Raw genomic sequence first — 14,140 nt, 5'->3', positions numbered from 1 at the left:
GGGATAGGACATGACATAGGACATGACATTGAGGTGTATATTTACTGTGACCTACAGGGATAGGACATGACATTGAGGTGTGTGTTTACTGTGACCTACAGGGATAGGACATGACATAGGACATGACATTGAGGTGTATATTTACTGTGACCTACAGGGATAGGACATGACATAGGACATGACATTGATGTGTATATATACTGTGACCTACAGGGATAGGACATGACATTGAGGTGTGTGTTTACTGTGACCTACAGGGATAGGACATGACATAGGACATGACATTGAGGTGTGTGTTTACTGTGACCTACAGGGATAGGACATGACATAGGACATGACATTGAGGTGTGTGTTCACTGTGACCTACAGGGATAGGACATGACATAGGACATGACATTGAGGTGTGTGTTTACTGTGACCTACAGGGATAGGACATGACACTGAGGTGTGTGTTTACTGTGACCTACAGGGATAGGACATGACATTGAGGTATGTATTTACTGTGACCTACAGGGATAGGACATGACATAGGACATGACATTGAGGTGTGTGTTTACTGTGACCTACAGGGATAGGACTTGACACTGAGGTGTGTGTTTACTGTGACCTACAGGGATAGGACATGACATTGAGGTATGTATTTACTGTGACCTACAGGGATAGGACATGACATAGGACATGACATTGAGGTGTGTGTTTACTGTGACCTACAGGGATAGGACATGACACTGAGGTGTGTGTTTACTGTGACCTACAGGGATAGGACATGACATAGGACATGACATTGAGTTATGTGTTTACTGTGACCTACAGGGATAGGACATGACACTGAGGTGTGTGTTTACTGTGACCTACAGGGATAGGACATGACATTGAGGTATGTATTTACTGTGACCTACAGGGATAGGACATGACATTGAGGTGTGTGTTTACTGTGACCTACAGGGATAGGACATGACACTGAGGTATGTGTTTACTGTGACCTACAGGGATAGGACATGACATAGGACATGACATTGAGGTGTGTGTTCACTGTGACCTACAGGGATAGGACATGACATAGGACATGACATTGAGGTGTGTGTTTACTGTGACCTACAGGGATAGGACATGACATTGAGGTATGTGTTCACTGTGACCTACAGGGATAGGACATGACATAGAACATGACATTGAGGTGTGTGTTTGTACCTTGGAAGCTGAGGCCACCCATTTTTTGTCAGCACTGATTGCCACATCTGTCACCCAATCCGCATGTCCCTAGGGTTAGCAAAAACACACACGAGGGCACACACACACACCTGTTTGAAAAACACACACACACACGCACACACCTGTTTGAAAAACACACACACACACACACACACACACACACACACACACACACACACACACACACACACACACACACACACACACACACACACACACACACACACACGCAAGCACACACACACACACGCAAGCACACACACACACACACGCAAGCACACACACACACACACACACACACACACACACACACACACATTAGAGCATGAAGCTACCTTCAACTCCAGGGTCTTGCAGAGGGTCTCCATGTTCCACACAGCCACTGTTCTATCATATGCCCCCGACACAAGGACTGACCCTGGACAACAACAGACAACTACAGTCAGTCTGTCATACGCCCCCGACACAGGGACTGACCCTGGACAACAACAGACAACTACAGTCAGTCTGTCATACGCCCCCGACACAGGGACTGACCCTGGACAACAACAGAGAACTACAGTCAGTCTGTCATACGCCCCCGACACAGGGACTGACCCTGGACAACAACAGACAACTACAGTCAGTCTGTCATACGCCCCCGACACAAGGACTGACCCTGGACAACAACAGAGGACTACAGTCAGTCTGTCATACGCCCCCGACACAGGGACTGACCCTGGACAACAACAGACAACTACAGTCAGTCTGTCATACGCCCCCGACACAGGGACTGACCCTGGACAACAACAGAGAACTACAGTCAGTCTGTCATACGCCCCCGACACAGGGACTGACCCTGGACAACAACAGAGAACTACAGTCAGTCTGTCATACGCCCCCGACACAGGGACTGACCCTGGACAACAACAGAGAACTACAGTCAGTCTGTCATACGCCCCCGACACAAGGACTGACCCTGGACAACAACAGACAACTACAGTCAGTCTGTCATACGCCCCCGACACAGGGACTGACCCTGGACAACAACAGAGAACTACAGTCAGTCTGTCATACGCCCCCGACACAAGGACTGACCCTGGACAACAACAGACAACTACAGTCAGTCTGTCATACGCCCCCGACACAGGGACTGACCCTGGACAACAACAGAGAACTACAGTCAGTCTGTCATACGCCCCCGACACAAGGACTGACCCTGGACAACAACAGACGACTACAGTCAGTCTGTCATACGCCCCCGACACAAGGACTGACCCTGGACAACAACAGAGGACTACAGTCAGTCTGTCATACGCCCCCGACACAAGGACTGACCCTGGACAACAACAGACAACTACAGTCAGTCTGTCATACGCCCCCGACACAAGGACTGACCCTGGACAACAACAGAGAACTACAGTCAGTCTGTCATACGCCCCCGACACAAGGACTGACCCTGGACAACAACAGACAACTACAGTCAGTCTGTCATACGCCCCCGACACAGGGACTGACCCTGGACAACAACAGAGAACTACAGTCAGTCTGTCATACGCCCCCGACACAGGGACTGACCCTGGACAACAACAGAGGACTACAGTCAGTCTGTCATACGCCCCCGACACAAGGACTGACCCTGGACAACAACAGAGAACTACAGTCAGTCTGTCATACGCCCCCGACACAAGGACCTGCCCTGGACAACAACAGAGGACTACAGTCAGTCTGTCATACGCCCCCGACACAGGGACTGACCCTGGACAACAACAGACAACTACAGTCAGTCTGTCATACGCCCCCGACACAAGGACTGACCCTGGACAACAACAGAGGACTACAGTCAGTCTGTCATACGCCCCCGACACAAGGACTGACCCTGGACAACAACAGAGAACTACAGTCAGTCTGTCAGTAGTAGTCAGAGATGAAAGGACTGACCCTGGACAACAACAGAGAACTACAGTCAGTCTGTCATACGCCCCCGACACAGGGACTGACCCTGGACAACAACAGAGGACTACAGTCAGTCTGTCATACGCCCCCGACACAGGGACTGACCCTGGACAACAACAGAGAACTACAGTCAGTCTGTCATACGCCCCCGACACAGGGACTGACCCTGGACAACAACAGAGGACTACAGTCAGTCTGTCATACGCCCCCGACACAGGGACTGACCCTGGACAACAACAGAGAACTACAGTCAGTCTGTCATACGCCCCCGACACAAGGACTGACCCTGGACAACAACAGAGGACTACAGTCAGTCTGTCATACGCCCCCGACACAGGGACTGACCCTGGACAACAACAGAGAACTACATTCAGTCTGTCAGTAGTGGTATTAGAGGCAGAGGACTGACCCTGGACAACAACAGAGAACTACAGTCAGTCTGTGGTATTAGAGGCAGAGGACTGACCCTGGACAACAACAGAGAACTACAGTCAGTCTGTGGTGTTAGAGGTAGAGGACTGACCCTGGACAACAACAGAGAACTACAGTCAGTCTGTGGTATTAGAGGCAGAGGACTGACCCTGGACAACAACAGAGAACTACAGTCAGTCTGTGGTGTTAGAGGTAGAGGACTGACCCTGGACAACAACAGAGAACTACAGTCAGTCTGTCATACGCCCCCGACACAAGGACTGACCCTGGACAACAACAGAGAACTACAGTCAGTCTGTGGTATTAGAGGCAGAGGACTGACCCTGGACAACAACAGAGAACTACAGCCAGTCTGTCAGTAGTAGTATTAGAGGCAGAGGACTGACCCTGGACAACAACAGAGAACTACAGTCAGTCTGTCAGTAGTAGTATTAGAGGCAGAGGACTGACCCTGGACAACAACAGAGAACTACAGTCAGTCTGTGGTATTAGAGGCAGAGGACTGACCCTGGACAACAACAGAGAACTACAGTGAGTCTGTGGTATTAGAGGCAGAGGACTGACCCTGGACAACAACAGAGAACTACAGTCAGTCTGTCAGTAGTGGTATTAGAGGCAGAGGACTGACCCTGGACAACAACAGAGAACTACAGTCAGTCTGTGGTATTAGAGGCAGAGGACTGACCCTGGACAACAACAGACAACTACAGTCAGTCTGTCATACGCCCCCGACACAGGGACTGACCCTGGACAACAACAGAGAACTACAGTCAGTCTGTCATACGCCCCCGACACAGGGACTGACCCTGGACAACAACAGAGGACTACAGTCAGTCTGTCATACGCCCCCGACACAAGGACTGACCCTGGACAACAACAGAGAACTACAGTCAGTCTGTCATACGCCCCCGACACAAGGACCTGCCCTGGACAACAACAGAGGACTACAGTCAGTCTGTCATACGCCCCCGACACAGGGACTGACCCTGGACAACAACAGACAACTACAGTCAGTCTGTCATACGCCCCCGACACAGGGACTGACCCTGGACAACAACAGAGAACTACAGTCAGTCTGTCATACGCCCCCGACACAGGGACTGACCCTGGACAACAACAGACAACTACAGTCAGTCTGTCATACGCCCCCGACACAAGGACTGACCCTGGACAACAACAGAGGACTACAGTCAGTCTGTCATACGCCCCCGACACAGGGACTGACCCTGGACAACAACAGACAACTACAGTCAGTCTGTCATACGCCCCCGACACAGGGACTGACCCTGGACAACAACAGAGAACTACAGTCAGTCTGTCATACGCCCCCGACACAGGGACTGACCCTGGACAACAACAGAGAACTACAGTCAGTCTGTCATACGCCCCCGACACAGGGACTGACCCTGGACAACAACAGAGAACTACAGTCAGTCTGTCATACGCCCCCGACACAAGGACTGACCCTGGACAACAACAGACAACTACAGTCAGTCTGTCATACGCCCCCGACACAGGGACTGACCCTGGACAACAACAGAGAACTACAGTCAGTCTGTCATACGCCCCCGACACAAGGACTGACCCTGGACAACAACAGACAACTACAGTCAGTCTGTCATACGCCCCCGACACAGGGACTGACCCTGGACAACAACAGAGAACTACAGTCAGTCTGTCATACGCCCCCGACACAAGGACTGACCCTGGACAACAACAGACGACTACAGTCAGTCTGTCATACGCCCCCGACACAAGGACTGACCCTGGACAACAACAGAGGACTACAGTCAGTCTGTCATACGCCCCCGACACAAGGACTGACCCTGGACAACAACAGACAACTACAGTCAGTCTGTCATACGCCCCCGACACAAGGACTGACCCTGGACAACAACAGAGAACTACAGTCAGTCTGTCATACGCCCCCGACACAAGGACTGACCCTGGACAACAACAGACAACTACAGTCAGTCTGTCATACGCCCCCGACACAGGGACTGACCCTGGACAACAACAGAGAACTACAGTCAGTCTGTCATACGCCCCCGACACAGGGACTGACCCTGGACAACAACAGAGGACTACAGTCAGTCTGTCATACGCCCCCGACACAAGGACTGACCCTGGACAACAACAGAGAACTACAGTCAGTCTGTCATACGCCCCCGACACAAGGACCTGCCCTGGACAACAACAGAGGACTACAGTCAGTCTGTCATACGCCCCCGACACAGGGACTGACCCTGGACAACAACAGACAACTACAGTCAGTCTGTCATACGCCCCCGACACAAGGACTGACCCTGGACAACAACAGAGGACTACAGTCAGTCTGTCATACGCCCCCGACACAAGGACTGACCCTGGACAACAACAGAGAACTACAGTCAGTCTGTCAGTAGTAGTCAGAGATGAAAGGACTGACCCTGGACAACAACAGAGAACTACAGTCAGTCTGTCATACGCCCCCGACACAGGGACTGACCCTGGACAACAACAGAGGACTACAGTCAGTCTGTCATACGCCCCCGACACAGGGACTGACCCTGGACAACAACAGAGAACTACAGTCAGTCTGTCATACGCCCCCGACACAGGGACTGACCCTGGACAACAACAGAGGACTACAGTCAGTCTGTCATACGCCCCCGACACAGGGACTGACCCTGGACAACAACAGAGAACTACAGTCAGTCTGTCATACGCCCCCGACACAAGGACTGACCCTGGACAACAACAGAGGACTACAGTCAGTCTGTCATACGCCCCCGACACAGGGACTGACCCTGGACAACAACAGAGAACTACATTCAGTCTGTCAGTAGTGGTATTAGAGGCAGAGGACTGACCCTGGACAACAACAGAGAACTACAGTCAGTCTGTGGTATTAGAGGCAGAGGACTGACCCTGGACAACAACAGAGAACTACAGTCAGTCTGTGGTGTTAGAGGTAGAGGACTGACCCTGGACAACAACAGAGAACTACAGTCAGTCTGTGGTATTAGAGGCAGAGGACTGACCCTGGACAACAACAGAGAACTACAGTCAGTCTGTGGTGTTAGAGGTAGAGGACTGACCCTGGACAACAACAGAGAACTACAGTCAGTCTGTCATACGCCCCCGACACAAGGACTGACCCTGGACAACAACAGAGAACTACAGTCAGTCTGTGGTATTAGAGGCAGAGGACTGACCCTGGACAACAACAGAGAACTACAGCCAGTCTGTCAGTAGTAGTATTAGAGGCAGAGGACTGACCCTGGACAACAACAGAGAACTACAGTCAGTCTGTCAGTAGTAGTATTAGAGGCAGAGGACTGACCCTGGACAACAACAGAGAACTACAGTCAGTCTGTGGTATTAGAGGCAGAGGACTGACCCTGGACAACAACAGAGAACTACAGTGAGTCTGTGGTATTAGAGGCAGAGGACTGACCCTGGACAACAACAGAGAACTACAGTCAGTCTGTCAGTAGTGGTATTAGAGGCAGAGGACTGACCCTGGACAACAACAGAGAACTACAGTCAGTCTGTGGTATTAGAGGCAGAGGACTGACCCTGGACAACAACAGAGAACTACAGTCAGTCTGTGGTATTAGAGGCAGAGGACTGACCCTGGACAACAACAGAGAACTACAGTCAGTCTGTGGTGTTAGAGGTAGAGGACTGACCCTGGACAACAACAGAGAACTACAGTCAGTCTGTGGTATTAGAGGCAGAGGACTGTTGTGTCTACCCTACCATCCACAGAGAAGACTGATATGTCTACCCTACCGTCCACAGAGAAGACTGATATGTCTACCCTACCGTCCACAGAGAAGAAGACTGATATGTCTACCCTACCGTCCACAGAGAAGAAGACTGATATGTCTACCCTACCGTCCACAGAGAAGACTGATATGTCTACCCTACCATCCACAGAGAAGACTGATATGTCTACCCTACCGTCCACAGAGAAGACTGATATGTCTACCCTACCGTCCACAGAGAAGAAGACTGATATGTCTACCCTACCGTCCACAGAGAAGACTGATATGTCTACCCTACCATCCACAGAGAAGACATAATGTCTACCCTACCGTCCACAGAGAAGACTGATATGTCTACCCTACCATCCACAGAGAAGACTGATATGTCTACCCTACCGTCCACAGAGAAGAAGACTGATATGTCTACCCTACCGTCCATGGAGAAGACTGATATGTCTACCCTACCATCCACAGAGAAGACTGATATGTCTACCCTACCGTCCACAGAGAAGACTGATATGTCTACCCTACCGTCCACAGAGAAGAAGACTGATATGTCTACCCTACCGTCCACAGAGAAGAAGACTGATATGTCTACCCTACCGTCCACAGAGAAGACTGATATGTCTACCCTACCATCCACAGAGAAGACTGATATGTCTACCCTACCATCCACAGAGAAGACTGATATGTCTATCCTACCGTCCACAGAGAAGACTGATATGTCTACCCTACCGTCCACAGAGAAGACTGATATGTCTACCCTACCGTCCACAGAGAAGACTGATATGTCTACCCTACCGTCCACAGAGAAGACTGATATGTCTACCCTACCGTCCACAGAGAAAACTGATATGTCTACCCTACCGTCCACAGAGAAGAATACTGATATGTCTACCCTACCGTCCACAGAGAAGACTGATATGTCTACCCTACCATCCACAGAGAAGACTGATATGTCTACCCTACCGTCCACAGAGAAGACTGACATGTCTACCCTACCGTCCACAGAGAAGACTGATATGTCTACCCTACCATCCACAGAGAAGACTGATATGTCTACCCTACCGTCCACAGAGAAGCCTGATATGTCTACCCTACCGCCCACAGAGAAGACTGATATGGCTACCCTACCATCCACAGAGAAGACTGATATGTCTACCCTACCGTCCACAGAGAAGACTGATATGTCTACCCTACCGTCCACAGAGAAGACTGATATGTCTACCCTACCGTCCACAGAGAAGACTGATATGTCTACCCTACCGTCCACAGAGAAGACTGATATGTCTACCCTACCGTCCACAGAGAAGACTGATATGTCTACCCTACCATCCACAGAGAAGACTGATATGTCTACCCTACCATCCACAGAGAAGACTGATATGTCTACTCTACCGTCCATGGAGAAGTTGACTGATATGTCTACCCTACCATCCACAGAGAAGACTGATATGTCTACCCTACCATCCACAGAGAAGACTAATATGTCTACCCTACCGTACACAGAGAAGACTGATATGTCTACCCTACCATTCACAGAGAAGACTGATATGTCTCCCCTACCATCCACAGAGAAGACTGACATGTCTACCCTACCGTCCACAGAGAAGACTGATATGTCTACCCTACCATCCACAGAGAAGACTGATATGTCTACCCTACCGCCAACAGAGAAGACTGATATGTCTACCCTACCATCCACAGAGAAGACTGATATGTCTACCCTACCATCCACAGAGAAGACTGATATGTCTACCCTACCGTCCACAGAGAAGACTGATATGTCTACCCTACCATCCACAGAGAAGACTGATATGTCTACCCTACCATCCACAGAGAAGACTGATATGTCTATCCTACCGTCCACAGAGAAGACTGATATGTCTACCCTACCGTCCACAGAGAAGACTGATATGTCTACCCTACCGTCCACAGAGAAGACTGATATGTCTACCCTACCGTCCACAGAGAAGACTGATATGTCTACCCTACCGTCCACAGAGAAAACTGATATGTCTACCCTACCGTCCACAGAGAAGAATACTGATATGTCTACCCTACCGTCCACAGAGAAGACTTATATGTCTACCCTACCATCCACAGAGAAGACTGATATGTCTACCCTACCGTCCACAGAGAAGACTGATATGTCTACCCTACCGTCCACAGAGAAGAAGACTGATATGTCTACCCTACCGTCCACAGAGAAGAAGACTGATATGTCTACCCTACCGTCCACAGAGAAGACTGATATGTCTACCCTACCATCCACAGAGAAGACTGATATGTCTACCCTACCGTCCACAGAGAAGACTGATATGTCTACCCTACCGTCCACAGAGAAGAAGACTGATATGTCTACCCTACCGTCCACAGAGAAGACTGATATGTCTACCCTACCATCCACAGAGAAGACCTAATGTCTACCCTACCGTCCACAGAGAAGACTGATATGTCTACCCTACCATCCACAGAGAAGACTGATATGTCTACCCTACCGTCCATGGAGGAGAAGACTGATATGTCTACCCTACCGTCCACAGAGAAGACTGATATGTCTACCCTACCGTCCACAGAGAAGGTGCAGGAGCTGACGGACCCGTCGTGTCCCTTGCTAAGGGTCAGGCCACCGTGGGAACGGAATGTTCCTGTCTGGACGTCCCACAGCTGCAGAGTCTTGTCCCATGATGCAGTGCACAAGTAGCGTCCGTTAGCAGTGAAACAGCAGTTCGAGATGACGTTGGTGTGGGTGCTGTGTTTGGGACAGGATAGAACAACAATGTGTATTTTCATAATGCATACTGGAAATATTGGGTTCCCCCCCCCACAAGCTCTGGAGGCTTGGTTACGACAGCCTCAACGTGACCTTGACTAACACTAATTAGTTTGAAATGTTATTACTCAGGTTATAAGATAACAAGCAAAGCAACCCATGGTGAAGGATATCAACCAGCCTCACAGGTCCACACGGGACAGAGTTAGGTCTTACTGCTGTCATAGGGGATCAATAACATATCAACCAGCCTCACAGGTCCACACGGGACAGAGTTAGGTCTTACTGCTGTCATAGGGGATCAATAACATATCAACCAGCCTCACAGGTCAACACGGGACAGAGTTAGGTCTTACTGCTGTCATAGGGGATCAATAACATATCAACCAGCCTCACAGGTCAACACGGGACAGAGTTAGGTCTTACTGCTGTCATAGGGGATCAATAACATATCAACCAGCCTCACAGGTCAACACGGGACAGAGTTAGGTCTTACTGCTGTCATAGGGGATCAATAACATATCAACCAGCCTCACAGGTCAACACGGGACAGAGTTAGGTCTTACTACTGTCATAGGGGATCAATAACATATCAACCAGCCTCACAGGTCAACACGGGACAGAGTTAGGTCTTACTACTGTCATAGGGGATCAATAACATATCAACCAGCCTCACAGGTCAACACGGGACAGAGTTAGGTCTTACTACTGTCATAGGGGATCAATAACATATCAACCAGCCTCACAGGTCAACACTGGACAGAGTTAGGTCTCACTGCTGTCATAGGGGATCAATAACATATCAACCAGCCTCACAGGTCAACACGGGGACAGAGTTAGGTCTTACTGCTGTCATAGGGGATCAATAACATATCAACCAGCCTCACAGGTCAACACGGGGACAGAGTTAGGTCTTACTGCTGTCATAGGGGATCAATAACATATCAACCAGCCTCACAGGTCAACACGGGACAGAGTTAGGTCTTACTGCTGTCATAGGGGATCAATAACATATCAACCAGCCTCACAGGTCAACACGGGGACAGAGTTAGGTCTTACTGCTGTCATAGGGGATCAATAACATATCAACCAGCCTCACAGGTCAACACGGGGACAGAGTTAGGTCTCACTGCTGTCATAGGGGATCAATAACATATCAACCAGCCTCACAGGTCAACACGGGGACAGAGTTAGGTCTTACTGCTGTCATAGGGGATCAATAACATATCGACCAGCCTCACAGGTCAACACGGGGACAGAGTTAGGTCTCACTGCTGTCATAGGGGATCAATAACATATCAACCAGCCTCACAGGTCAACACGGGACAGAGTTAGGTCTTACTGCTGTCATAGGGGATCAATAACATATCAACCAGCCTCACAGGTCAACACGGGGACAGAGTTAGGTCTCACTGCTGTCATAGGAGATCAATAACATATCAACCAGCCTCACAGGTCAACACGGGACAGAGTTAGGTCTTACTGCTGTCATAGGGGATCAATAACATATCAGCCAACCTCACAGGTCAACACGGGACAGAGTTAGGTCTTACTACTGTCATAGGGGATCAATAACATATCAACCAACCTCACAGGTCAACACGGGACAGAGTTAGGTCTCTGTGTTAATTAAAATATCCACCACTCTACAGTAAGGCATCAATCTCTCTGACATAATGCCAGGCTATATTTAGTTCATTGTACTGCATCAATCTCTCTGACATAATGCCAGGCTATATTTTAGTTCACTGTATTACATCAATCTCTCTGACATAATGCCAGGCTATATTTTAGTTCACTGTACTACATCAATCTCTCTGACATAATGCCAGGCTATATTTTAGTTCACTGTACTACATCAATCTCTCTGACATAATGCCAGGCTATATTTTAGTTCACTGTACTACATCAATCTCTCTGACATAATGCCAGGCTATATTTTAGTTCACTGTACTACAGAGCATGTGTTATAATGAGAGTCCTGTGTTTAGTGCTATCACGAGGACACAGCGATATTTGATCCTGTATTTTAAGAGGACAGTTTGAAGGTTCAAACCCAGGCGTATCAGATGACTGTGTAAAACACAAGGTGTCCTAGATCTGACATACAGTCTGTCTCTAGCTACTGGGTCTACATTTCATGATGCCAAGTTAGAGTGTTACAACAGTCTGTCTCTAGCTACTGGGTCTACATTTCATGATGCCAGGTTAGAGTGTTACAACAGTCTGTCTCTAGCTACTGGGTCTACATTTCATGATGCCAGGTTAGAGTGTTACAACAGTCTGTCTCTAGCTACTGGGTCTACATTTCATGATGCCAGGCTAGAGTGTTACAACAGTCTGTCTCTAGCTACTGGGTCTACATTTCATGATGCCAGGCTAGAGTGTTACAACAGTCTGTCTCTAGCTACTGGGTCTACATTTCATGATGCCAGGTTAGAGTGTTACAACAGTCTGTCTCTAGCTACTGGGTCTACATTTCATGATGGCAGGTTAGAGTGTTACAACAGTCTGTCTCTAGCTACTGGGTCTACATTTCATGATGCCAGGTTAGAGTGTTACAACAGTCTGTCTCTAGCTACTGGGTCTACATTTCATGATGCCAAGTCTGTCTAGCTACTGGGTCTACATTTCATGATGCCAAGTCTGTCTAGCTACTGGGTCTACATTTCATGATGCCAAGTTAGAGTGTTACAACAGTCTGTCTCTAGCTACTGGGTCTACATTTCATGATGCCAAGTTAGAGTGTTACAACAGTCTGTCTCTAGCTACTGGGTCTACATTTCATGATGCCAAGTCTGTCTAGCTACTGGGTCTACATTTCATGATGCCAAGTCTGTCTAGCTACTGGGTCTACATTTCATGATGCCAGGTTAGAGTGTTACAACAGTCTGTCTCTAGCTACTGGGTCTACATTTCATGATGCCAGGCTAGAGTGTTACAACAGTCTGTCTCTAGCTACTGGGTCTACATTTCATGATGCCAAGTCTGTCTAGCTACTGGGTCTACATTTCATGATGCCAAGTCTGTCTAGCTACTGGGTCTACATTTCATGATGCCAAGTTAGAGTGTTACAACAGTCTGTCTCTAGCTACTGGGTCTACATTTCATGATGCCAGGTTAGAGTGTTACAACAGTCTGTCTCTAGCTACTGGGTCTACATTTCATGATGCCAGGTTAGAGTGTTACAACAGTCTGTCTCTAGCTACTGGGTCTACATTTCATGATGCCAGGTTAGAGTGTTACAACAGTCTGTCTCTAGCTACTGGGTCTACATTTCATGATGCCAAGTCTGTCTAGCTACTGGGTCTACATTTCATGATGCCAGGTTAGAGTGTTACAACAGTCTGTCTCTAGCTACTGGGTCTACATGTCATGATGCCAAGTCTGTCTAGCTACTGGGTCTACATTTCATGATGCCAAGTTAGAGTGTTACAACAGTCTGTCTCTAGCTACTGGGTCTACATTTCATGATGCCAGGTTAGAGTGTTACAACAGTCTGTCTCTAGCTACTGGGTCTACATTTCATGATGCCAGGTTAGAGTGTTACAACAGTCTGTCTCTAGCTACTGGGTCTACATTTCATGATGCCAAGTCTGTCTAGCTACTGGGTCTACATTTCATGATGCCAAGTCTGTCTAGCTACTGGGTCTACATTTCATGATGCCAAGTTAGAGTGTTACAACAGTCTGTCTCTAGCTACTGGGTCTACATTTCATGATGCCAGGTTAGAGTGTTACAACAGTCTGTCTCTAGCTACTGGGTCTACATTTCATGATGCCAAGTCTGTCTAGCTACTGGGTCTACATTTCATGATGCCAAGTCTGTCTAGCTACTGGGTCTACATTTCATGATGCCAAGTTAGAGTGTTACAACAGTCTGTCTAGCTACTGGGTCTACATTTCATGATGCCAAGTCTGTCTAGCTACTGGGTCTACATTTCATGATGCCAGGTTAGATTCTAATTTAATTTTACTCTGCGCCAGTCAATAATACAGTCAATCACGTGTCTTTAAAACGAGACCAGTGAGTT

The 14,140-nt window shown here is 48.6% G+C and overlaps 1 protein-coding gene across 1 annotated transcript in view; it reads right to left on the bottom strand.

Annotated features, from left to right (window-relative positions):
• LOC110518573 (WD repeat-containing protein 88-like) overlaps positions 1–14,140 on the bottom strand; it is a 31,140-nt gene that overhangs the window by 1,940 nt on the left and 15,060 nt on the right. The window contains exons 7-9 of the mRNA XM_036964322.1: positions 9,902–10,086; positions 1,548–1,630; positions 1,192–1,260 (exon numbers count right to left, since the gene is read on the bottom strand). Coding sequence (XP_036820217.1) covers positions 1,192–1,260; positions 1,548–1,630; positions 9,902–10,086 — 337 coding nt within the window. The remainder of the gene's footprint in view (positions 1–1,191; positions 1,261–1,547; positions 1,631–9,901; positions 10,087–14,140) is intronic.

Source organism: Oncorhynchus mykiss, chromosome 26, assembly GCF_013265735.2.
Source record: "Oncorhynchus mykiss isolate Arlee chromosome 26, USDA_OmykA_1.1, whole genome shotgun sequence".
In the NCBI taxonomy this organism is placed as follows: Eukaryota; Metazoa; Chordata; class Actinopteri; order Salmoniformes; family Salmonidae; genus Oncorhynchus; species Oncorhynchus mykiss.
This window is presented reverse-complemented; position numbering and strand designations above follow the sequence as displayed.